Raw genomic sequence first — 26,094 nt, forward strand, 5'->3', positions numbered from 1 at the left:
TGCAGCAGAATATAGGCATTATAAGGGGGGAAATAGTGATAATTTCTATGTATACTATGTATCAGTGAATTTACGTGACCGCTACCACTTATCCAGACAGTTGTTGAGCAACGTGTGCATGATGTTATGTGCAAAACCGCTATATAGTGTCAAATCACCAAAACATTACCTTTGCATCTTGTGATAGTAGAAACACCAATGGCTTTAATTGGGTGGACTGTTTGGGCTATTGAAAAAAAACCTGAGCTAATGGAGAGGCAAATATCTGTTCAAACTCTTTTTTAGTAGCTTTTAATCCAAAATATCAAGTACATTATCCCTTAAAGACTCACGCATCATTCTGTCTCCAGTTGATGGTACATGTAGCTCCAGTGGGGTCAGGGGCATAGCCAGCCCAGCCAACAATTGGCATGGAGCACCAGAACACAGCATTCAGCCATGCTGCCAGAATAAGAAGACTGTATGATCGTACCGTCATTTTCTCACCTGGAGAGAGAAATGATGTATAGAAAAAATGAAGGTCAGGAAAGTGCGACAATAAAGTCATTTTGAATTTAATGAGCGATTGTAGTTAGCGCTACAATCGCTCCATAACTAAGAAAGTAAGCACTTTTTTAGGCTGCAGATAGTTGAATAAATGTTTAATAGAGATTAGCAAACTGTTGATTTTTAAGTACAACCACAATTCCACAAAAGCTGGGATAGTGCATAAATATCAGAATCAGAAAGGGTTTTATTGCCAAATGTTGAGCAGGTTTACAACATTAGGAAATCGCTGCGGTGCTTCAGTGCAAACATACTGTTATAAATTAAGCTTAAATAGACATGAAAATAAAAATGAGAATAAGAATTAAAAGTGCTAAGTAGATAGATAGATATATACATGATATATACATGAGTGCAGGTGGTGATCAGTGCCAAACATAGAATGATGCAGTGAACACAGCGTAGGGTCATGTGTTAGTGGAGGGAACAGTCATACGGTTATTGTTCATGTGTCCAACAGCAGAGGGGAAGAAACTGTTCTTATGGCGAGAGGTTCTGGTGCGAATGGACCGGAGCCTCCTGCCTGAGGGTAGCAGGTCAAACAGACTGTGTCCAGGGTGAGAAGGGTCAGCTGAGATCCGGGCTGCACGCCGCAGTGTCCTGGAGGTGTACAGGTCCTGCAGAGATGGGAGTCTGCAGCCAATCACCTTCTCAGCAGAGCGCACAACACGCTGCAGTCTCTGTTTGTCCCTGATAGAGGCTCCAGCGTACCACACGGTGATGGAGGAGGTGAGGATGGACTTGATGATTGCAGTGTAGAACTGCATCATCGTCCGTGTTGGCAGGTTGAATTTCTTCAGCTGCCTCAGAAAGTACATCCTCTGCTGGGCTTTCTTGATGACGGAGGTGATGGTGATAAATATAAATAAATAAACAAAACCTTGCAGTTGTCCATTTTCCCTAGTTCTCACACATGACGTTTGAAGAAAAACATTTTCCCTAATATGTCCCACCCACTAACAGGAGCCATGATGAACAGATAATTTGTATTATTAACTTTACCTGTGAGTGGTCATAATGTCATTTCTAATAGTCCAATGTGGTGGTCCAATGTAGAATTCTAGCTGCTCAAGTATCCTGGCTCTTTGTTACATTTGTCATTTCACAAGGCACCAATCATAGCTCTGCATAAGGAGTAGCCAAATGCAGATTCTTAAGGCAACTGAATAATCTGACATGTACCTTTATTCAACTGGCAGAAGAGTCAAAATCCTAATAACACGGTCCATACAGGAATCTAATAATGTGGGCAGGGAAGACACAGGGAGCAAAAACAGACACTTGAGGGCAATTAGAGAACATGAACACAACTGGGGTGAGCAGGTGAACAGAAACTAGGTAATGAGACTAGGAGGAGCTATAATGAAATGCAAAGCACCACAGACACCAAAGTACCAAAATAAAACAACTAATACAAACGTTAGATATACACCTACACACACTAAGGGAAACACTGGAACTGAAACGTCACTATCTGCGCCTACATGCATATACTCTTTATAGAATATATCAGCAGTCTGCTAAACTGCATACTGCTGATATTGTTTTAAACAACAACAACAACAACAACAACAACAACAACAACAAAAACCCATCCAGAAGTTGTAGCAAACTGAATTATGGTCTGAATGCTTGGTTGTGCCAAACACAGTTTCTTTCCCAAGAGGTGGGGGACACCCGCCCAACTCCCTGTATATCCTTTAAAGAGGACATGAAACACTAAACATATAAAAGCTAATTTACATCATGAGCCCTGCTCTCAAGAACTGACATAGATGCAACACTGTCTCTGAAGCTGGGTTTAAGAAATAAGAGCCAAAACAATTCAGACCTGTTGCACTGACTTCACGCCTGATGAAGACCATGGAGAGGATCATACTTCACCACCTTCACCCACTAGTCAGGAGAGACCTAGACCCACTGCAGTTTGCCTACCAGCTGAACATCAGGGTGGATGATGCTGCTGCATCGGGCCTTCTCTCATCTGGAGGGCACTAGGTGCACTGTGAGAGTCATGTTTTTTGATTTCTCCAGTGCCTTCAACACAATCCAGCCCTCAGTGCTAATGGGGAAGCTGCAGGGAGAGTAGACCATCAGCTATCCTAGTGGATTATTGACTACCTGAGGCTGTGGGCCTGTGTGTCTGAGGTGGTAGTCTGTAGCAAGGGGGCCCCACAAGGAACAGTGCTCGCCCCTTTCCTCATCACCCTGTACACTGCAGACTTCAGTTAGCATTACAAGTAACGGCGTTACTAACGGCGTTACTTTTCAGTAACGACTAATCTAACTAATTACCATTTCTATCGTTACAACGCCGTCAAACCCACCCACCACTTTAATCGCACTTTAGATCTCGTTCTGACATATTGGCATAGAAACTGAACTAACAGTATTTCCTAAAACAAAAAACCCTCTTTTTCAGATCATTTCTTATTAACATTTAAATATACCACAACAGATTACAAAGCAGTGGTTAACACGATTATTAGAGTACATGTCTTTCTGAAAGTGCTGTAACTAAGCCATTCTAGTCACATAGAGGTCGATTATCTTGTTAATAGTATTACATCTAGGGATGGGTATCGAAAACCGGTTCTTGTTGAGAACCGGTTCCCACTGTTTCAATTCCTTGGAATCGTTTGCCACTTTTAAAAACGATTCCCTTATCGATTCCAGTCGCCCCGAATGACGTCATCACGTTGAGTAGCGTCTTTTACCCAGTAGGAAACACGGCACCTGAGCGGCACAAACGCTCAAAAGTTTGGTTACACTTTATGAGAAAGGATGACAACAGGGCAACGTGCAATACTTGCAAAGTAGAGATTTCATCAAAGGGAGGAAACACTATGAACATGCAAAAGCATTTGCTCAAAAAACACGCGATTGCTTTCAACGAATGTCGTGTTTTTGATCCGCTCCGGACTAGCGAAGCTCAACCCAGCAGCAGCGGTAGCGTTTCCACGTCCTCTCCCGTTAATACTGCAGGTAACTAATCAATTAGCATTGCATATTATGTTAGCGCGATTTACCTTATTACAAAACCTGCTATTACTGTGCGTTGCATTTAGTGACCATGATGAGAGAGACAGAGTCTGGCTCAGATGCTGGCAGTTCTCGCTGCAGTCTACCGGTAGCGTCTCCTTTCAGGCCAGGATAGACGAATGTCACCGAGCAGTGTCTAAGTTTGTGGTCAAAGGCTTGCACCCATTTGCCACAGCGGATGCCCCGATTTCACTTTGGTAAGTGAATGTGTTTAATTGTAGGCAGGACATTACTGGATATTCTTGTGTAATTGCTACAGAATAATTTATGTTAAACTTTGTTATTGCTACAGGAGAATATTTATTTTATTATTTTACATATACATTTTTTTTCCTGGGGACCCTGTGACACCCCATTGAAGAGCCGTAGGCTGTGGCTCTCTTTAGATCTCACTGTTGGGTTTGTAAGGCCATGTTACTCCTAAATTTCTATCTTGTTCAAAGAGAAGATATAAAACAAAGTTCTAAGCTAATCGACTTTAGTGTTCTCCTTTTAAAAAAAAAAAGAATCGATAAGAGAATCGATAAGGAATCGAATCGTTAAACAGAATCGAAAATGGAATCGGAATCGTTAAAATCTTATCAATACCCATCCCTAATTACATCTTCACTGCATACAACTCTGGATACCCAAACTGAAAACGAAAACCTCAAATCAGAATTACTTGACTCTGTGGTATAACTCTTAAACGTGCACCAGTTCATAAGCTGAAGTTATAAGATGAAACAATTCACTAATTTAGAAGATCATTTTTTAGCCTGTAAGAATAGTTTGTTTTATAGGAAAAAAAGTAAAAAAAAAAAGAAAGAAAAAAGACAGAGCTTTTCGCAAAGCAAGAGCATCTCACTTTTCCTCACTTATTGAAAAAATAAAAACAACTCTAGGTTTCTTGTCAGCAGCCTGTAGCCAGGCTGACAAAAAGCCAGAGCTCTGCTGAAAAACTAGTTCATGCATTTATTTCTTACAGGCTGGACGATTGTAATTCATTTTTATCAGACTGTCTTAAAAACTCCTTTAAAAGCCTCCAGTTAACCTAAAATGCTGCAGCAACAGTACTGACAGGGACTACAAAGATGGAGCATATCTTTCCCATACTGCCTTCTCTTCATTGGCTCCCTGTTTACATTGTTAAGACTGTTTGGAAAAGTGCTATATAAATAAACTTGACCTTGACCCAAATACTGAATTAAACCCTCTTTGGTTTAGGGTATAATTGGCCATTTTTTAAATTACTTTTCATTTTACCCTTATATTTAATCAGTAAAAATATTTATCTTGTCTGGTATGGCATCATTCTTTCCATTCTTCTTTTGTGACCTACAGTTATTTTAAAATTCAGACATAATAAATTAACACAATTGACCTACAAGCACACAAAACAAAAGAAACCATCAAATCTGAGTAGAAAAAGTTTGATTTTTTTTCATTGTGTATACCACAAACAATTTTGAATTTAGAAAAGAGAAACATTTTGGCTTCTGGTTCCAAATCCTATATAACACTCCAACAGCATCCATAATCACTAAAGAGCAAATAGCTAACTCATTCAATTTAAACAGAGACATTAGACCAGGATGCCACTATTGCCATCTGCCCTATTGTTGCCACCAGTGAACAATAACTGATTAGCGGTACAGCAAAAAAAAAATTACATAATCACAAAATCAGTTTGTATGCTGATGACATTCTTCTAATCCTAAAAACTCACTTTTGCCATTACACATTCTGATCACATCTTTGATAAGTTTTCTGGTAACTCAGTCAACTGGTCTGAGATTCTCCCTTGAATATACATATGTGTGTGTGTGTGTGTGTGTGTGTGTGTGTTTGAAACGCTTTGTTTTTGTTTTCCCTGCTACATTTTATAAGAGGTCCCACCTTTTTTGAAATTTGGGTTGTACTTCCTCAAAACATCTTCAATGAGTCTGTATTTTGGTGAACTTACAAACGATTTATGAATAAAATAGAACAATTTAAGCAGTGGTTAAAAGACAACAGAAGGAACATGAGATTAATCGCACATCACTTTGTGACCAGTATAACTGGTTGTGTGATGAATGATGGAATTAGATGACATGGTAACCCTTGATCATAAATATCTTTGTCAATTTTGTAACAGATAAAAAGGAGTATAACAATGTGGTCGGGTAAATTATATATGCAAATATTAGGCTCTCTAAGTGGGATACCTATATCTGGTCTGCAGATGGAAAGGTAACGATCAATGGCCACCATGGTCAGCAGGCCAATACTAGCCATGCCAAAGAATATGTTGAGAGCTGCATAGATCTGGAGACACAGAAACAAAGAAAAAGACAGGTACTTAGATTCCTTCTTAACGAGAAGGCTATGATCATGGCCCTGTGCTTGAGGCAAGAATTGTTAGCATCCAAAAGATTAAAGCAAGAACCACGGTGCTAACATGTTGTGGTACAATGGCTTTTGGAATTCTGTTACTATGATTTAACAGAAACTTGTAGAAACTTGGAAAAGTTATAAAATTCAGATTTTTACACTGCTCTGACCAAATGTCCTTTCTCAGTCCTGGTCTAGTTATCTGTGTTTGTTAAACATAGCAGTGAGGTATGTTGTCTGCAGTGGTGTATTACAGCCATGTCGGGGAAAGTTATTGTCTTGGTTCAAAGAAAAAGGCCACACAAATGCAGATGATGGCTGTTAGTTTCCTCGCTTCTGTTAATACGTTCATAAGAAGGATTACATGGCTCAACAATATTATGCCATGACAATGCTGTGAAAAAAATCTGCTAAAAGACCGTGAATCAGCCTGGCCACAGATTTTGTAATAAGTAATTTAAGTGTCAAGGTCCCGGGTCTTTTCATCAGTGTTTTGAGTTGGATTATCAACTTGTTTATTTCTTTGAAATTTCCTATTAGCAGTCTTGGATTTAGTTGGTTATGCTGCTGAGTTCTTGCCTTGTTGTTAGTTTCCCTTGGTGCTCACTCCTCCTCTCTCATTCTCTCCCTCGTTTTCTGTATCAAGTCAGCCTTGTCTCCATGTTCATTTGCCTGTTTCTCCAGTCATGTCGCTCCCTGTGTCTCTCGCACTCTCTCTGTGTCTCTTGCTCTTGGCCTTTCTTAGTTTAAGTCCAGTTGTGTTTCCCAGGTGTACCACTAACCCAGCAAAATCGAAGACTGTTTGTTTTGCTTCAGAGTCAGCCAGCATAAAAGATGTGTATCTTGTAGTTGACCCAGTAAACAAAGTAAAACAAAACAGAATTTTTGGGTTCTTGCAAGGGTCAACCATAACTTCATGTGATGTTACTGCGCTGGTGGATAATGAAATCTCATCTACTGTTAATCAAACTATACATGTTTTTAAACCAAACCCTGAACCAGTACAATGTGTATCTGGGTCTGCTCATGATTTGCCTTGTTTTGAAACTGTTTGCAAAGTGGCGGGGTAGCAACTCTAGAGTTAGTGTCACTTCTGAGGACCCTGAAGGGGACCTCTTTGAAGACTGTTTGCTGTGAACCTGTGCAGAACTGGTTCTGTTGCACCCTCTGGGGCTCCCTCTAAAGACTGTGGTACCTCATCTTTGCTTGTTTCTAAGACTGTTCTTCCACCTGTGACCTCGCGTAAGCCATATGCTCTGCCTGCTCCCAGTGTGGCTTGGACCCAGCTTTTCCCTGCACCCATCTCAGTTCCCGGTATTAAGATAGGTAGAGCTCGACCAGTCCCTGTCCCTGCTCCCAAGGCGGTTCTGCCTTCAGCCTTCATCTGCACCCATTCATGCACCTGGGTGTTGGTGACTGAGGCCCAGCCGATCCATGTTCTGGTTTCCAGCTGGTGCCCACCCATCACCTGCACCAGTCCTGGCTCCCAGGGTGATGCCAGCAAAGACCAGATGTATTATTGTAGGGTCTACCTTATAATATAAAGCACCTTGAGGTGACTGTTGTTGTGATTTGAATAAATAAAATTGAATTGAATTGAATAGACCACCTCTGCACCTGTAATAGTTCCTCAGGTGAGAGGAGCTGGCTTCTGGCAGGTTCCTGCACCCATCGCTGATCCTAGGGTGAGGGCAGCCAGAATCTGTTTTCTGTATTAAGCCAGGCAAATAAACATGGAGTCAAGACTATCTGTTTCCCCTGTCTTTCTCTATGTGTCGCTCGCTCTCACTCTATCTTTAATTAGTCAGTCTGAGTCTTGGTGTGCATTTCTCGTACTTCCTGTTTTATTTTGACAGCCTCTCGTGTTTGGTTTTGCTTCCCAGGTCTCGTCAGTGAGATTATGTTCAGCTGTGTCCCCCAGTTGTTTCCTCTCTGCCCCAATTCCCTCTTATGTATATATTGTCTGTATCTCCCTCTGTCCGTTGTCATAATTAGGGATGGGTATCGTTTAGGTTTTATCCGATACCAGTACCAAACCGGTACTTTTGAAACGGTGCCGGTGCTTAAACAGTGCTCGAACCGGTGCTTAAAGAATGGAGAACACACACTTTGTCCAAAAACCTCTCATGTTTAGCTGTTTTTTTGGTAAAAAGATAACAATGTTAGCCTTTTCTGCAGCTATAGAGCATATATGGTATCACTCTTGGCTGGAAGCAGTGCTTAATCATTGGAGAAAACACCAATTTTGTCTAAAAACCTCTCATGTTTAGCCGTTTTCCACTTTTTCTTTGGTCATTTTAGCCTTTTTGGCCAGGGTGAAGGGAGTATCTGCCATCAAACAAGAAGACAGCCGCATGTAGCTATGATGATGTTTGCTAGTTCACCTTACATGCATTAATGTAATAACGTGGTTAGCCTACTCAACGTAAATTACACACAAACAACATTAAGGTACGCACGCAGAGAAGAACGGCTGCTGCTGCATCATCATCCTCATCATTTCTGCTACACTGGCAGGGCTAGGGGCCAGGACTCTCCTCTTTGGGTTTTTGGAAGATGTTGCTAACTCCGGGTCGATAACAGGCACCACACCCGCTGTAGATGTGCACGGTGTGAGGTCTCGCAGCAAGCTATCAAATATTGTGCATTTCTCAGCTTTTAAAAAAACGCTATGCATTGCCAGGTGTTTCATCAGATTCGAGGTGTTACCTCCTTTGCACAGTATCACCTTAAAGCACTTGTTGCAGGCTGCTGAGTTTGCATCTTTTGCTGTGAAGTACAGCCAGACTTTTTATTCTGTAGCTCTGCTCTAAAAGAACGTACGTACCTGGGCCCGCCTACTATCCTTGGTAAGGTAAAATGATTGGCTAGAATCCAAAGTGTATGACATCTCAGGAAATAAAGCACCGAAATGTACGCTGCTTTTCGGTCTGGTTACTACCGTTTATGTCAGAACCGGTGCCATAATGGCACCGGACACCGGTACCCATCCCTAGTCATGATCTCCTTCTTGGTGTGTGTCACATTTGTTCAGGGCGTCCAGTGTTTGGATGCATAAGTATCTGTCCATTTTGGATTTAATTATTTGTACTTTCCAGCAATAAAGTTAAGTTCAGTCCAACCTGAGAGGCCTGCATTTGGGTCCTAACCTGCCTGCCACACACTGCGTTTCATGACAGTGAGATTGTGGAACACATTTTATAACTTTAAAAGACATTATGTAACAAAGAGGCTATTTCAGATTTTATCTTATAAACAGTGTTGGGAAGGTTACTTTTAAAATGTATTCCACTACAGATTACAGATTACATGCCCCAAAATGTATTTTGTAATGTATTCTGTTACATTACCTAATGAGAGTAACATGTAGGGCTGCCAAGATTAGTCGACTAGTCACGATTACGTCGACGACTAATTTAATAGTCAACACGTCGTTTGAAGCTTTGTAAGCTCACAAAAGACGCAGGAATCAGTAGCAGGATTTAAGAGTGTAATAACGGACTGAAACAGAAGATGGCAGCACTGCATGTACAAGGATGCCAGCTGCCGTTAAACCCCGAAGAAGAAGCTGTGTCCCAGAATTCATAGCGCAGCCCAGCTCAGTTTCCAACAATGGCGGCAGCTAGTTAGTTTTAATGTTACTCTTATTATTCTTTCTGGGTCACAAAATAAACGTTTAACATATTTTCAGGTGAGAATGTAGCTGTGTAAACCTCAAATATCGGCTCAGTTTATCAAGACACCACATATTTTCAAAAGCGCTCCGACGTTTTCAGAGACGTCTGTTACCCACTAGCTCGTTAGCGAGCTGGGGTTCAAGGCTCACTAGAGCCGTGAGAACACCGGACTCCCCGCAGATCGTTTTCAAACCCACCGCCGTCTTTCGATACTCGGGTTAAACATATATGAGTCACTTAGATAACTTAAAAATGTTATTGTTTGGCTTTTTTTTTAGTATTTTATTTGTTCCTGAGTAAATCGGTTTGGCTGAGATTAAAGTTATAGTTTTTACACAGCTGAATAAATGTCAAGCAGACAGCTGATTATCAGAAGTGTGAGATGCTCGAGAATTTACTCCGGTGTCCTGTTATATTTTAGATAGCAAGGAGTTTATTAAACTTCACTGAAACAATCTGCAAATTTCATTAAAATTTGATAAACTATCATCTTGTCTTTATTTTTAGTTAGCACCTTAAACACTTACAGCTGTAAGCTAATGATAGTTATATAAGAGCAGATGCTGCTGGTGCAATAAGCTGTAGTTTTACGTCTAATGGATGATGATCTGATTAGTCGACTAATCGCAGAAATAATCGGTGACTAGTCGACTATCAGAATAATCGTTTGTGGCAGCCCTAGTAACATATTCTGAATACTTTGGATTACTTAATCTATTATCATGCTTTTTACAACTACATAAAATGTATTATTGCTGTGTGATTTATTACTATTACTGAAGGTTACTCGCCATACCAACACCAACTAGATGTTTAAATCTTAATATAAATGAGTAACAGTAGGTGGACATTAGGTAAGGCTGCACTTTTTGCAGCGATCTCGTATAGAAAACTATTCCTCGCGTATATAAAACAGGTCCGCGGCTCCGAACCGTAGTAAAGGGACCTCTGGCTGATACGTCGGGTTCGTGTCGGCTCATAGCTGAAAACTAGCTTTACTTTGTTGTCTGGGTCAACTCTGCTAGCGAGAGACAGAGAGAGGTGTTGAAAGGCTGCTTATTGTTTCGGAGGAAAACACGAACACAGCGTACAGTCGAGTCTTAATAGCTTACTTACAGCTGGTCTCGTCAGGCTCTCTTTCTTACTTGGCTCTCGGTGAAGGCGGTCGCACTTTTCTCCTCTCCTCCTTCCCCTTATCTTCCCTGCTTAGCCTCTTGTGTCCTTGTCTTGTCTCGCGTGCACTACTTTTCCCTTGAACAGTCTCTCACTGTCGTTCTCTAAAACCTAACAGAGAATTATGGATTTGATCAACTGGTCTCTGAATGCTATTGACACCCTCTTCTCAACGAGAAGTCTGGGCTCGGGAGAGCCCGAGTGCCCTGGAGGGACTTTCCCTGCCGGATACATGATGGATGGGTGGCAGACCTGGAGGATCTTGTGCCTGGCGGGACTGTCTATCGAGGACGCTGAGGATATTTACCTATTCGGAACCATGATAACAGGGTTCTTGCTGAGGTGGCTTGGCCCTAACTTATCGGAGAAATAAGAGAGTGGAACCAGCTGTTCAAACTCCCCCTAAGCTGACCGCTGGAATTGAAGCGATGGGACGAGGCGCGGCCTCCCACACCGAACGCAGCATGGTTAACACCTTGGAGACGCTTACAGCTGCCGTGAAGACTCAAAATAACACCATTGAGCGTATGATGGGATACATCAGAGAGGGGCCTGCTCACAATAACACCCTTGAGCGAAAGTTGGATAACATCGCAGAACGGCTCACTGCAGCTGTGGGGTCTCAGAACCAAAAGAATGACAACACCACGGAACAGAAGCTTGATACCATCATGGGGAGGCTCGCAGCGCTCCAACGGGAAATCGAGGCCCCAGTGTCAGAGTGCTAAATTCGCTGCTCGCATAAAGGAGAAATCAACAATATTCTACATTTGGACACCACGGCGCCAGCTGCTAGGCCCAAGGCTGGAGCCCACCAAAACAACTCCCTGATAACGACTGTGTGATGACTATTCTTCCCATCCCATGAAGGACACCTGGATCGGCTGGAGGACTGTTTACTTAGCCTGATACAGCGAAGGACACTGTCTCAGCTGAACTATGGCCACGCACACACACACACTTACACTGATAAGCATGCACTCGTCCCCCTCCCTTCCAAACGCCTTCGATGCTTGTTCCTGCGGGGGAATGCAGCGGGTCTGTGTGCCGCGTTGAAATGGTAGCATGGTGCAGGACGACTGATGTGTTCCTTCGAATCACCCCCCATCCCCCTATCCATCCCCTGTGGCTTGTCATGTGCTCTGATGTTGTGATGTGGACATTAATGTGCTCTCTGTGCAGAGGAGTTTTTTTGTTTCCTGTTCTCATGCTGTCCTCCCATAGGTTGCCCAGCGTGTGAAGAGGTCTCTTTTTTTCCTCTTGTACTTTTCCCATTGTTGTGTAATTTTTTCAGTGTTATTCTCCCAACGCTGCCGATCTCCGACTGTATTCCCTTGTGTTGTCTTGTTGTTGTGTAAGTCGGGGGGGGGGGGTCCTATTCCTCTGTGGGGCAACCTGCATATGGCCAATAAAGCATTCATTCATTCATTCATTCATTCTTGGCTGCAGTGGTTATTATTATATTTACATGCTTCCAGCTCCTGTTTCTGCTCGGTGATAGCTCCTACTTTTCCTTTTTCTCCCTCCTCGCTCACAGACACATAACGGGTACAGCAGTCCATTCTCCCTGCAGCACGGACTACAGGCTATATTCTTTAGGGCGATGCCTGTAACACTCTGCCTATTGCATCATATTAAATCATTTTTTGAATATTAATTTTTAAAAATATTTCTTCACGTAATTATGCGGACCTCAAATAGAGGTGACATGGGTTGCGAGATTGAGACAGGCATTAGAGCCTCTTATTGTGTGTTTTGTTTTCCACCGGCACCGAATTAGCAAAAATCGAGAGGGCATAGGCCAATATATGAAACAGGAAAAGACTGCCATGTAATCCATTTACTTCAACAAAGTAACTGTATTCTGAATACCACCTTTTAAACGGTAACTGTAACGGAATACAGTTACTCATATTTTGTATTTTAAATACGTAACAGCGGTACATGTACTCCGTTACTCCCCAACACTGCTCATAAATACTCTCCACATATTGACACAGACATGGGTAAAAACTGCCTAGTTTATTTGCGACTGGGTTCACTAACAATGTTAACAAGTGCTAGATTTTTCTATAGCTGCAGTTGGTTGAACATAACCTAAACAACAAACAGCATAAAATGACAAAACTAGATGTGCATGTAGTGGAATTAGAGGCAGTCGTATTCTACACACCTGACAACCAGCATAGCCAAATTTCCAGCTGCCGTGGATGTCTGAAGCAGCGGACATGGGATAGCCAATACCAGCCACTCCAATGTCAGTAAAAGCCAAGTTGATTATTATGAAGTTGGTAGGTGTGCGAAGTTCCTTAAATTTTACAAACATCAATAGCACCACAATGTTGCTCGCTAAACTGATGACACCTGAGAAATGAAAAGAAAGACAGTGTTACAGTGTGAAAGTCAAACATGAAGTTTAAGATTAAGATACCCTTACCCTTACCCTTACCATTTATTTGTTGGCTCTCTATTAAACAATGGCAAGGGATAAAAGGAGCTTTTAAAAAAGACAGAAATACAAACAAGAGCACTCAGAGAGTGCAACCCCCCAAGATTTAATACGAGATTTAATATCTTCATCCAAATAAAAGTCGACTGAGGAGAAAGTAAATAAAAGTGCTTTAGGTTCCAGTTGCTTTGTCTAAAGCTAAAAAGGATACTGTAACGTATTTAAATATGTCAACATAGGCAGTGTCAGACTGTATTCTCTGGGGCCTTAGATTCGATAAAACATAGCAAACTCATGTAGCATGTTTTCCAGCTGAAAGAAATTGTAGCAGAATTCTAATATTTATGAATATAAATGACGAAATAAATAGCATAATAGCAAATATTACTATATTTAATATTTTTAAAAATCCAACATACACCAGGCCTCTCCTGTTTGGGGCTCCAGGTTGGTCGTCAAATAGTCAGTTTTGCTTAGGCTGGTTTGTAAATGAGGGAAGTGGCCCTGAAGAAGCTTAAAGTCTTCGTCTTTTAGGAAATAAAGTCTCATATCATTCAAGAATGATAGAAATTATCCACATATCTCACTTATCTTAACTGCACTACTGTATAGCTCTGTGTAAATAATCATTCTGTGCATTCGATAATCTTTAATCCTACAACTGTTTACAACTTGCACAGTTCCCATTTCTGTATAGCTGTATATCTCAGTTTTCTGTAAAGTTATTTATTTCATATTCTGTATAGTTTTTCATATTTATATCCTGTACATAGCCTGTACATAGCTTGTACTCACTACAGCCTGTACATACTTAGTTATAGAATATTCACAACATACTTCATACCGTGTACATTATAACATACCATAATAGACCCATTTCTGTAATATACTCACATATCTATATTATTGCTAATATATATTGTAATATATCTATATCACTAAAGCACTTCTGGATGGATGCAAACTGCATTTCGTTGCCCTGTACCTGTGCATGTGCAATGACAATAAAGTTGAATTCTATTCTATTGAATTCTATTGTAAGAATGTAATCAAACTGTTTCTCGGTCAACTCAAGCCTAACATTAGTTGGACTAATGTTGGTTAATATTGAGCTGCCAGTTTATTGTCAGCTGTCTGGAGCCCAGAGGGGTCACATGTCTAATCTGCTGACAATAAGTAACTGGAACAGTGTTGTAAATAAATAATCGTGTTTATGCACGCGTGATAGAGCCCAGACTTTAGTTTAGGAGATGATTAGTCATTATTATACATAGCATACTATTTCAAAAGGCTTTTTGTAGTCCATGTTCACAACAGTGTAGTTTTAAACTTATGGGATAATGTCATATTAATAGATGGCCTACTATAAGTGCAGTCCTTTTTTTATGGAGGTCAAGAAAAATCATCTATCAGTGTGGACAGGACTCATATAGCAGCGCTTTTCTAGACTGTCTGAGCACTTTACAACAACTTGCCTCGTTCACACAAGCACTTTTTTCTGTGCTCTTTCTAACATTCACGCTGTTCATTACATTCAAACTGTAATGGATTTTTAAAGAGCAACTTGAGGTTAGTATCTTGCCCAAGGATACAACAGACTGGAGCAGACAGGGGGTCAAACCACCAACCTTTCAATTAGCAGGTGACATGCAAGGTATTTTTTTGACCATTCATCTGCAACCCAGCATAAAACGGAGCATTGTGCCAACATCCTATAACCTAGTATAGACTCTTATTTCGAAAATGAACCCAATATGGACTGGAGATGGTATGTGCATTAGCATCAGGGAGAAAGACAAAGATAGAATTAACTTTTGACTACAAGTCTTTGTTGATTTCACTTAAAACCTATAGTTTGATCTGTCCTGCAAATAGCAAATACAAAACAGACATACATGACACCCAGGAGGTTGGCATGATTCTAATCACCTAGGTGGCTGCTGCTAAGTGGTTACAATAGTGATTATCTCCAGTCATACGCTGAAGAATAAACACGACCAACACTCACAAGAATTTCTCTTTAAGCTTGTAAGGAGATGACCTTCCATAAAATAACATACATCAATCAAATTAAAATGTAAAAATTATATGAAAATAAGAACTAGCTGGTTAAAACTCAATAAATGCTGATATCCAAGTTTTGTCAAGAAACCACATTGCTTCGCTGGGCTTGGTTGGATGAATCCTATGACATCTCACTGGTAAAGAAAGAATATCAAAGACACATTTAGGATTTAACCATTAAAATTCAAATGATTATAACAGACTATTATCCCTCTTAACCACACAATGACTGCATTTACACAACTGCAAAACTGAAGAACATAACGCAGAGCAAACATGGCAAAACACAGCATAAGGGTTGTTTGTTGTTACCTGCAGTGATGAGATATCCAGCCACAATGTTATGCTCCAGTTGGGTAAATGCACTCTTCCCCCCATAAGGTGCATCTTCATTTGAAATATTAACCCCAGAGTCCATCCCCATTTAGTGACCTTCTAGATAAAAACAAACAAACAAAAAATACCCGATTAAGGTAAAAACTAAAAAACTTAAAAATGATGGTGATCCTTAAAATTTAAACTGAAGAAAATTAGAAGAAGAATGCAGGCAGGGAGTTTTGTAAAATGCTGTCCTAACTAAAATCTGTATGATGCTATTGTGGAGAAGTGGTGGGTAAACCGTGAGGACTAGGGTTTATGGGATTATTGCATTCCACTGCTCCTCGGTCCCTGTTAGCAGGCGGCAATCTGCACGTAACATTGGTAACAAAGCTCTGTAAGAGAGGATTACCGCTCACATGGAGTGGCTGGCAAGTTATGTCGTCAATGAGCTTTGTCATTACAACACAGAATCGAAGACTGAAATACCTCAAACGGATGACTGGTCGTTTCACAGAGAATGCGTACAGTAGGAACAATAAAGTCTCGTTCAGTCTGGATTACATGTGCCTATGGGTCCACAAAGGCACATTGTGTGGCAACGTTTAGTTAATCAACTGTAACAGAAAGAGCCTTCAGGAAACTCCCATCAAACCATGAGGCCCTGTTTTGTAGAAGGAGTTTTCAATCAAATTATCCAAAAAATATTCAAACAGTAGTGGTGTTAAACACTGTTTTCATTTGGAGTGAGAGGTCAGAAGACTTGTTTCTTTGAAGCAGGGACTCTATGTAGACAAAAGCCCTGTTTCTCTGTTCCATTGGTTGAAGCTATTGTTCCAGACACCGCTTTTAATTGGTGTTTTATTCTTTCAGTCCCAAAGATTTCCATTTTGTTGGGGTCCCTGAAGAAGTACCAGTGCAGGTCATTTACCTCCTTCTGTATGCCATACCATGGACCACTGAATGGGAGCATTTCTAAATCTGATGCACATATGCAGCAATCACAAACCTCAGAGAGTAACACAAGTTTGAACTGAACAGCCAATAATTTTTATGCTAAACACACAATATCAACCAAAAATCCAGAATAAACACATTATACAAAAGCTACGATATGCTTGTGATTCACTGAAATAAGTATTTGATCCTCTAATATCCATCTACAATTCTGGGTCAACAGATTGGTTCTTAAATAGCATTTTTCCTACACCACCTGAGCACTCAATGTGCTTCATGCAACACGCTTTCTATGTGCTATTCAAACCCTGATTCATTTATCAGAGAACAACCTCGGGTTAGTATTTTGTCCAAGGATATTTGGCAGGAGACTGGAGCAGCCAGGGATCTCCAAGCTTACAGTTTGTAATGACCTGCACTACCTCCTGAGCTACAGCCACCCTGAGCTTACAGCACCTGGTGTTTCTAGGTGGAAAAAACACAAAGAAGGGAATAAGATCAGGGGCATTATCTCAGAAGCTCAGAAAATAGTGATCGATCAGCTTATGCATGCACAAAGTCAGCTAATAACTCTCCTAGCGTGGCTGAAAGGAGTGACTCTGACAACACAGATGAACTGTTGTCTGACTTGGTGAGGGTCGGGTTGTTGTCAGACAGGAAACTCTCCAACTGGAGAAAGTTGAAGCATCGCCTGTCCTGACCTCGAGTTTGAAAAACTCCAGTTTCTTCGACATTGTATTGATTTGGTCCTGCACATCAAAAACACTGATGGAGAGTCCCTGTAGTCCCAAATTCAGCTCATTTAAACAAGAAATGTTCAACGAGTATTCCAGCTGATTGAGCCACACAGTGTCTTCAAAAACACCTGGACCTCTCTGTGAAATTCAAAAAGCCTAGAAAGTTTCTCCCCTCTTTAAAGCCATCATACTTCAGTATGGAGCAGAAGCTGGACATGTTTGCTGGCCATCTTATTACAGAGCTCATGGAATAGGAAAGGCCAACCTGGTCTTTATGAAGTTTACAATTTTTATAACTGAGTCTATTACACACTTAAGTTCTTTAGGCATCTTTTTCACCACCAGGACTCAATGGATACTGCAGGGAGTCCAGCTGGCAAATTTAAACTACTGACCTGGATAAAATTAGTACCCATATGATAATTTTCTCCTAATGTTTGTAGGAATGTTAGGGAGAATGTCTGGCTTTAATTTTATGACACAGTCCAGAATTGTTATTGTTATTGTAAACAAAAATACACTCCAAAAAACTAGAGGAAGAAAAAGGAAGGAAACATTGTCCTCTGTGATATACAGCATGAGATCTGAATGAGTGTCAGAGATATGGAACGCCAGAGAAACCTGTCGTTTATGAAAAACTGTGAAAGTTTTACTTGCATTTGGGGAGCATATATAGTGGCTGTGAAAACAAATGTCATGGTTGCATGACCAAATAACTAGATTTGACTTAAAAGCAGAACCAGGTGAGACACGGTTTCACAGTTTTTATTATGCTCAAACAGGGGAAGGTTAGTAATGGTGTTGGCAGCAGGGGATGAGCAGGCAGGTGAGAAGATGAAGGTAAGGGATCCAGGTAGGTTACAAGGGAGAGCCAGCGATTATTGGAGAATCTTCAACCAGCTGGAAGGAGACTGAAGATAAAGAAAAACCATGTAAAAGTAGGAATGTAGGAAAAATATGGTTTGGCCTGTTACCAGTAGAAAGAGGCTGCTCCTTTTATGAAGCACTGAGTGGCATCGATGAAGGAAATGGCAATGATGTGTATCCAGCTGAAGAGGGGAGGGATAGTGCCTGCATAATGATCAGTGTGGAGAAGAGAAAGACTGGCCTTGTCAAAGATTCAGCACACTCGTCCTAGCGTCATATCAACGTGATCAAAAAATGCAGCCTTCATATACACACTGGAGGGTATGGCAGTTGAGGATGAGGATTTGGGTTACATTGATGAAATACAACATGAGATCCACCTCAGTGATGATAACTATGTAACACAACAACACAGAATAATCCCACACACACAGGGCTGAACACAAAATTGGACCTGGCAATTTTGGTCCAGGTAACCCATCATGATCGCTGAAATTTTTTTTTTAACTAATTAAAAATAAATAAATATACTTCACTTTGTTTTAATTATTGATATGGTAACTTTTGTTTGCTTGTTTTTATCAGCTTGGTACAGTTGCTGTAGTTCTTAGTGTCACTGCACTGCAGCATGTGACAATTAAGTGGCTCATGGTCAATAAAGCCATTTATTCTGCTTGAATCTCTCCCTTCCTGATAACGACCCTCCATCTGTTTTCTTACCATGTCAGTTTCACCTCCCTCTGTCTCTTCCTCACTCTGTTGTTGAGACTGTGCTCGCTCCTCTCTACGGTGTCACAGCCTCCTGTGGCTGCAAAGACTTATTACTGGCTTTCTGTTTTTGCTTTATAAGATCATGTTTATGTGGAAAAGCTGCTCAGTTGCACCTGCATGCCATGAGTCTGTCTCATCTCTAAGTGCTTGGAGCCCAGCAACTCAATCTGGTTTAAAACCTATGATGCTACTGTATAAACAAGCAAAGAAAAACCAATGAAGTGACAACACTGCAAAATACTGGAGGAACACAATGTAAATGGCTTGCATTTGTATAGCGCTTTACTCAGTCACTAAGGACCCCAAAGCGCTTTACACTACATTCAGTCATTCACACACTGGTGATGGCAGCTTCATTGTAGCCACAGCTGCCCTGGGGCGCACTGACAGAGGCGAGGCTGCCGGACACTGGTGCCAGCGGGCCCTCTGACCACCACCAGTAGGCAAACATGGGGTTAGTATCTTGCCCAAGGATATTTGACATGCAGCCAGGAGGCAGCCTGGGATCGAACCACCGACCTTCTGATTAGTGGCTGACCTGCTCAGCCACCTGAGCTACAGCCACCACAATGTCTTAATCTGTGATCATTTTTTGGATTTCTCTTTTTTTTTTGCCTGTCCCATTTGGTTCTTTAGCCGTCAGAATTGTTGTCCGAAGACCAACAAGGATACCCAATGGATTTACTTTGCCAAATGGATCATTATTGCATAGAGCCTGTTCTACATCTAGCCAAGGTTCATCTAAGAGGGTACATTTTAACCATCCTGAGATTTACTGAAGCCTGTTGGCCAAGAAATATTGTTGAAAATTAGGCAGATCTAATCCTCCTTTATCCTTGGTTCTTTGAAGCGTTTTTAAGCTAATACGCGGGGGTTTATCTTTCCAAAGGAATTTAGAAATATTTGAATCCAGAGATCTGAACCAATCTTGTGATGGTTTGTTCGGGATCATTAAAAATAAATAATTTATTTTTGGCAAGATCATCATTTTTATAGTGGCGACCCTTCCCATGAGTGATATGGGTAAAGATTTCCATCTAGTCAGATCGCCTTCTACTTTCTTTAGAAGTGGGATGTGGTTTCAAATCAAATCAAATCACTTTTATTGTCACATCACATGTGCAGGTACATTGGTACAGCACATGTGAGTGAAATTCTTGTGTGCGAGCTTCACAAGCAACAGAGTTGTGCAAAATACAATAATGTAAACAAGCAAAATACAAGAATGGCTACATCTGAAACTAATAAATATATGTACAATATATAATAGTATATGCAAAAAAAAAAAAATTTTTTTGGATGTGTATACTAAATGTTTTTCTACGTGTGTGTGTGTGTGTGTGTGTATACACATATTTTACAAATTAAATAGAGTCAACAATAAATAAAATATATAAAAATATACAGAGTTGAATATGTGCAAAACAGTGGCGTTACTGTACAGTATGGAGTGCATAATGTTGAAGTTCCAGTAGTGAAGCTGAGGTGTCTATGACGTGTTCAGCAGTCTGATGGCCTGATGGAAGAAGCTGTCTCTCAGTCTGCTGGTACGGGACCGGATGCTGCAGAACCTCCTTCCTGATGGAAGCAGTCTGAACAGTTTATGGCTGGGGTGACTGGAGTCCTTGATGATCCTCCCCGCTTTCCTCAGGCAGCGCTTCCTGTAGATGTCTTGGAGGGAGGGAAGCTCACCTCCAATTATCCGTTCAGAGCACCGCACTACTCGCTGGAGAGCTTTGCAGTTGTAGGCGGTGCTGTTGCCATACCAGGTGGTGATGCATCCAGTGAGGATGCTCTCAATGGCACAGTGATAGAAGGTCCTGAGGATGCGGGGGCTCATGCCGAATCTTTTCAGTCTCCTGAGAAAGAAGAGGCGCTGCTGCGCCTTCTTCACTGTTTTGTTTGTGTGTACTGACCACGTAAGATCCTCAGCCAGATGTACGCCAAGGAACCGGAAGCTGCTCACTCTCTCCACAGCAGCGCCGTTGATGGTGATGGGGGTGTGTACTTCTCTGCACCTCCGGAAGTCCACTATCAACTCCTTTGTCTTTGCGACGTTGAGGGTGAGATGGTTGTCTTGACACCAGTGGGTCAGGGCGCTGACCTCCTCCCTGTAAGCTGTCTCATCACCGTTGGTGATAAGACCCACCACTGTAGTGTCGTCTGCAAACTTCACAATGATGTTGGAGTTGTTAGTGGCTGTGCAGTCGTAGGTGTTTAATTTAGTTAAGTCTGAAAGCTTAGGAGAAACATTAATACCTAAATATTTAATATTTCCAGATTGTAGTGGGGCAGAAGAAGAATTATGGAAGGAGCAGTTAATTGGAAGAACTGTAGATTTTGACCAGTTAATTGAATAATCTGAAACTCTTGAAAACCAGTTTATTAGAGTAATTACCTCAGAAAGGTTGGTTTGTGAGTTTGGGAGAAAAAGCAACACATCATCTGCATAGAGACTGATTTTATGTTCTATGTTCTTACATTTTATGCCCTTAATTGTTGTAGCCTGTAAATTCTGCTGCTAGTGGTTTGATAAAAATTGCAAAAAGTGAAGGGGAGAGTGGGCATTCCTGTCTGGTGCCCCTCAGGAGACAGAAGCTGGAGGATGTTTGGTTATTTGTTCTGATACGAGCTGTTGGGGAATTGTATAATATTCTTAGCCAGTTTATGAAAGAGTTTCCAAAACCAAATTTGTGTAAAGTTGCAATTAAAAATTTCCAGTTAACTCTGTCAAACGCTTTTTCTGCATCTAGAGATAATATTGTGGTTTCAGTGTTTTTACTGTATGAGTAGTCTATTAAATTAAGTAATCTATGTGCGTTTGCTGATGAGTGTGTGGATTTCTCTTTTTCGAAACTGACTTTTAAATGCATCGAGGGTCTTGTCGCAGAGTTAGTACACAGAATGATTCTCAAAGCCAGCAGCACAGGCGGTGTAACCAGAGGTGTAGCTCATGGTGATATCAAAATACAAAACATCATTTGGTCAATCCTCGTTCTCATTCAAAGGTCCTCAGATTTGAACAGTTTACAGTCTGCAATAAAAATGTTAACAGATGCTGGAGAGCTGCGTGTGTGTGCATGCGCGTGTGCGTGCGTGTGTGTGCGCATGCATGTGTGTGCATACATGCGTGTGTGTGTGTGCGCGTGTGCATGCGTGTGTGTGTGTGAGAAGCACAATGTAACCTCCATTTGGTCTGGTGCAGTGAATATACCAGGATGCTGTTTGGTATCTGTGATGGACCTGCCACATATCAAATACTGTTGCAGGTGATTATCGGTGATCTCATTTTTCAGATCGTTCTTGTGAACCTGGATAACATTTAGTTTTTTTCAGGGACCTTTGAGCAACACTGAGAGAGGCTTGAGACTGTGTTTAAGCGACTGGCAGAATCTGGTTTCAAGGTAAAGTGTGTGGACACAACTATACAAGGTCTGCTGTTAAAAAGTGGAGGGTCCCAGGCTCTGTTAGAGACTCATTTTTAGGGTTCTGCAGCAATTAGAGGAGATTCATTCAGGGGATCTCACAGATTGCTGTTCCACTTTATGACTTTTTAACAGAAGTACAGGTGCCAAGCAAACAGGAAGACCTGGTCCACACTTAGCTGCTGTGTGGCCTCCTGAGTGTGATTTAGCTTTTGAGCAGCTGAACGACAAACTTAATTCTGCTCCCATTTTGGGTTTTGCCAGTTTCACTCAACCCTTCATAGTAAAGACAGATGCTTGTCAACATGGTTACAGCCTGTATTGTGTAAGCAGCAGGGTCACACCAAGCGGGTCATAGCTTATGCTAGCCGCAGGCTACACCAGGCTGAGAAAAATGACCACAACTACAGTAGCACAAAGTTTGAATTGCTTGCTTTAAAATGTGAAGAACCGTTCAGAGATTATTTGGGGATCAAAGTTCCTTGTGTTAACGGATAATAATCCTCTTTGCCACCTCAAAACAGCCAAGTTGGGTACAAAAAAGCAGAGGTGGGTAGTGCAACTATCAGTTTTTGATTTTAAGTAGAAAGCTTGAGCTTGATTTGATTTAAAAAAAATGGTATTATGTGTGCTGTAATTGTTAAACACAGAGTCATAATTTACATGTGATTTCGCTGACAGTTAATTGTGTTTAATTCTTTTTCAACTGCTTAAATTTTGCAATCTTTGGACATCTTCGTGGACAAAAAATCTGTGCACATAATCTGTCATGAAATCCTCATAAAGCTATACATTTTTTCTGCTTTGTTGTTCAGAAATCACTTGATTAACTTGAGCCATTGTCAAAATGACCAAACGTTTTCAGGATTTTAACCCATTAAATCCCAGTTTAAACATTTGAAGGACTGCACAATTTCTTTACAAAAAAAACCACAAAACATGAATTATTATCTATATAATCACCCCCAATGCCCCACCCTCTACTGTTTATTATAGAGAAAATAATTCCTTTTTGTGAATTTTATTAAAATAATTAATTGATAATTCCAATTTTTAAACTGGCATTTAAAGGGTTTACATGTAGAAAAGCGCTATATAGCGCTATATAAGACGCAGCCCATTTACCATATCTGGAGGATAGCGGCGGTTAGAACTGGGCAGGTCCTCTCATCCATTGGCTCCCATCTAAGCTCTGCACTGCCTACTGGATCGGAGCCTGGACTTCTTAACCAGAGCAAGACTCTGTAGTGGGATTCTGAGTCCACAGATCGATACACTAAGGTCCAAACTGATTGGGGAAACAAGTTATCAGGCAACAGTTTAACAAGACAATGTATATGTCTTTTAACTGCTGGGGTTAGTGATGGGTATCTGCCGAGCAGCATACTAATAAACCTGGTTACAGCAGGATGATTATGTTAGTAAATGAATCAAACATTTATAGTAACAGTCATACGAACTAATATTATATTATTATTAGATGATGATGATTATACCTATTTCTACTTTCATGAAGATTACGGGGGTTGTAAGTTATATCAAATGAATGATATATAACACATTTATGAAGTTTTTTTTTGTAATAGCTCCACCCACTGCCCCAGATCTGAAATGTCACATATGCGTCACATTGGGCATACAAGGTACATTTGTTCCATATTTAGAAAGTAATTCTGTAAACACTTTCTTGCTTTTAAAAACAGAATTTCCTTTTTATTTTCAAATTCTTAACATGGATAATGATGGTAACACTTCTTGGTTTACTTCAACAAGCTTCTTGGAAAAAAAAATTAAATAAATCAGCCCAATGTTGGAGGTACAATTGAAAATGCCACTGAAAAAACATTAACATTAGAGAGGTGTAATGAACTAAAAACATGAGCATATAAAAACATTGTGCCAAAATAGAAAAGAATGTTACATAAAGTCAATAACTTGCTCAAATGGCTTTTTTTCATTGCAGTTGTTAGAAGTTTACCTTTGGTAATGGTAACTTTTGAAGCAATTTCTTTCCTCTGTGAAACAAAGACGTGCATCACATTTTTCACAGAGGGTGGTAGTTGCATTCACCTTGCAATTTTTGCACCGACCTCGCTTTTCACATTTTACAGGCCAATGTGCAACCTCATCAGTCCGGACATCCTCTGGAACTCCAACACGAACTCTCTTGGGTGGTGGAGATGGTGATGAGATGTTCTGTGATGGGCGCCCCTGTGTGATTTCCAAAGGATCAGGCTTGTGGCAACTTCTGCCTGGAAGCTTCTTTGTTTCAGTGGCTTTTGGACACCAAGTAGCTTGCAGTCACAACGGTAAATCAACCATGCGTTGACAACACCAAGCATGATGGCTTGCCAGAACAGGCAGAGATACCACCTCCGTGACTTCATGTGGTACTTGTACCTTGCAATGCAGGCGTCAAGCAGGTCAATACCCCCCATGAATGTGTTGTACTCCTTCACAATGTGTGGCCTTTTAACCTCAACAAATGCCTTGCCCGATTTGCTCCAGCGACGGACTGTATCTTGAGGCTCAGTTGCACAATCCGATTATTAAGTGATGACGTGACGAATCCTACTTCCGGGCCTAAAGTAGTCTGCGTTTAATATGGCTTTTGTGTTGTTAACATGTTTAATGTTTTGCATTTTCTTCTATTTAATCTCAAAAAGCTCCTAAAACAGTCAGTGATCACTGTTGACCTCCCTCGGCTTTTATTACCGCTAATCATTTATTTAAGCTCAGTTTTTAAAACCTTAGGATGTAACTACAGCCCAGCCCATGCAGCAGTATATGAATGACTAACCTCGTATTGTGGATGGATTATCTCAGTTGTTCTCCTGGCTGAAGTTTGGTCCTTTTACAGCATCCTGCCATGCGATTACATTTGTTCCTGACCACCGAGAACACTCACGTTAACTTTTATCGAGTGGAAAAAAAGTTAGCTTGTTTATATTATGCTAACATAGCTGTGTCGCTAGCGGTCACGTAGCACATCATTATATACCAGCTAGCCCAACTTCAGTAACCCTACAAACGTCACTGCTGTTTAGTTTTCTGTCTTCATTTATGCTGGAAGTGATAACAGAGCTGTACGTTTTAATTTGTTTCCAAAACCTCGCAGTCAGGACATGCTATATTGTATTTAGATAGAAGCTAGCGAGCTAACTTCCTGCTAACTTCTAACTCCGTTAAATGTCATAAATTCCGTTTTCATGGATGCCTGGATGTTAAATGTCATAGTTACACCTGGTAGAGCAGAACGCTGATCATTTTATTAAAGATGAAAGACTTAAGACAGTGTTTTAACTCTCAGTAATGCCATAGTGATCGTTTGATATATGGACCTGCAGCGGAGTTTAGACCCAGACACGGCTAGTGACGTCAGACTGAACAATCGGATAGGATGAGATGAGGGTAACAGATTTGTTGTCATACCACTTCACAATAACCATGCTCTCCTCCTTATTCACCCTGGCATCAACAGATCCTCTGCCTCTCTGGGCAAGACTTTTTTCATCTTCAAGCTGATAACCTGCTATGCGATTTCCACGAAGTGTTCCTACAAAGTAGATCTGTCGTTGAAGAAGTGTGAGCACAAGTGGGGCTGAGGAGAAGAAGTTATCAGCAAAAACTTTGTAGTTTTGCTCAGCTGGCAGAGTTTCACACAACTTCACCACAACATCTCCTCCAATCCCAAGTAAAGTCTTCTTCCCAGT

General features: G+C 40.9%; 1 protein-coding gene across 2 annotated transcripts in view; it reads right to left on the reverse strand.

Annotated features, from left to right (window-relative positions):
- rrh (retinal pigment epithelium-derived rhodopsin homolog) overlaps positions 1 to 26,094 on the reverse strand; it is a 37,695-nt gene that overhangs the window by 7,479 nt on the left and 4,122 nt on the right. Inside the window, exons 2-5 of one of the 2 annotated variants that reach the window (XM_026152700.1) lie at positions 15,619 to 15,741; positions 12,967 to 13,157; positions 5,778 to 5,877; positions 333 to 486 (exon numbers count right to left, since the gene is read on the reverse strand). In XM_026152700.1, the coding sequence (XP_026008485.1) occupies positions 333 to 486; positions 5,778 to 5,877; positions 12,967 to 13,157; positions 15,619 to 15,730 (557 nt within the window). In that variant the 5' untranslated portion in view covers positions 15,731 to 15,741. Of the gene's footprint in view, positions 1 to 332; positions 487 to 5,777; positions 5,878 to 12,966; positions 13,158 to 15,618; positions 15,965 to 26,094 lie in introns of those variants that run through there. The other variant, XM_026152699.1, reaches the window with a different exon arrangement.

The sequence above is a fragment of the Astatotilapia calliptera genome, chromosome 19, assembly GCF_900246225.1.
Source record: "Astatotilapia calliptera chromosome 19, fAstCal1.2, whole genome shotgun sequence".
NCBI classification, from domain to species: Eukaryota; Metazoa; Chordata; class Actinopteri; order Cichliformes; family Cichlidae; genus Astatotilapia; species Astatotilapia calliptera.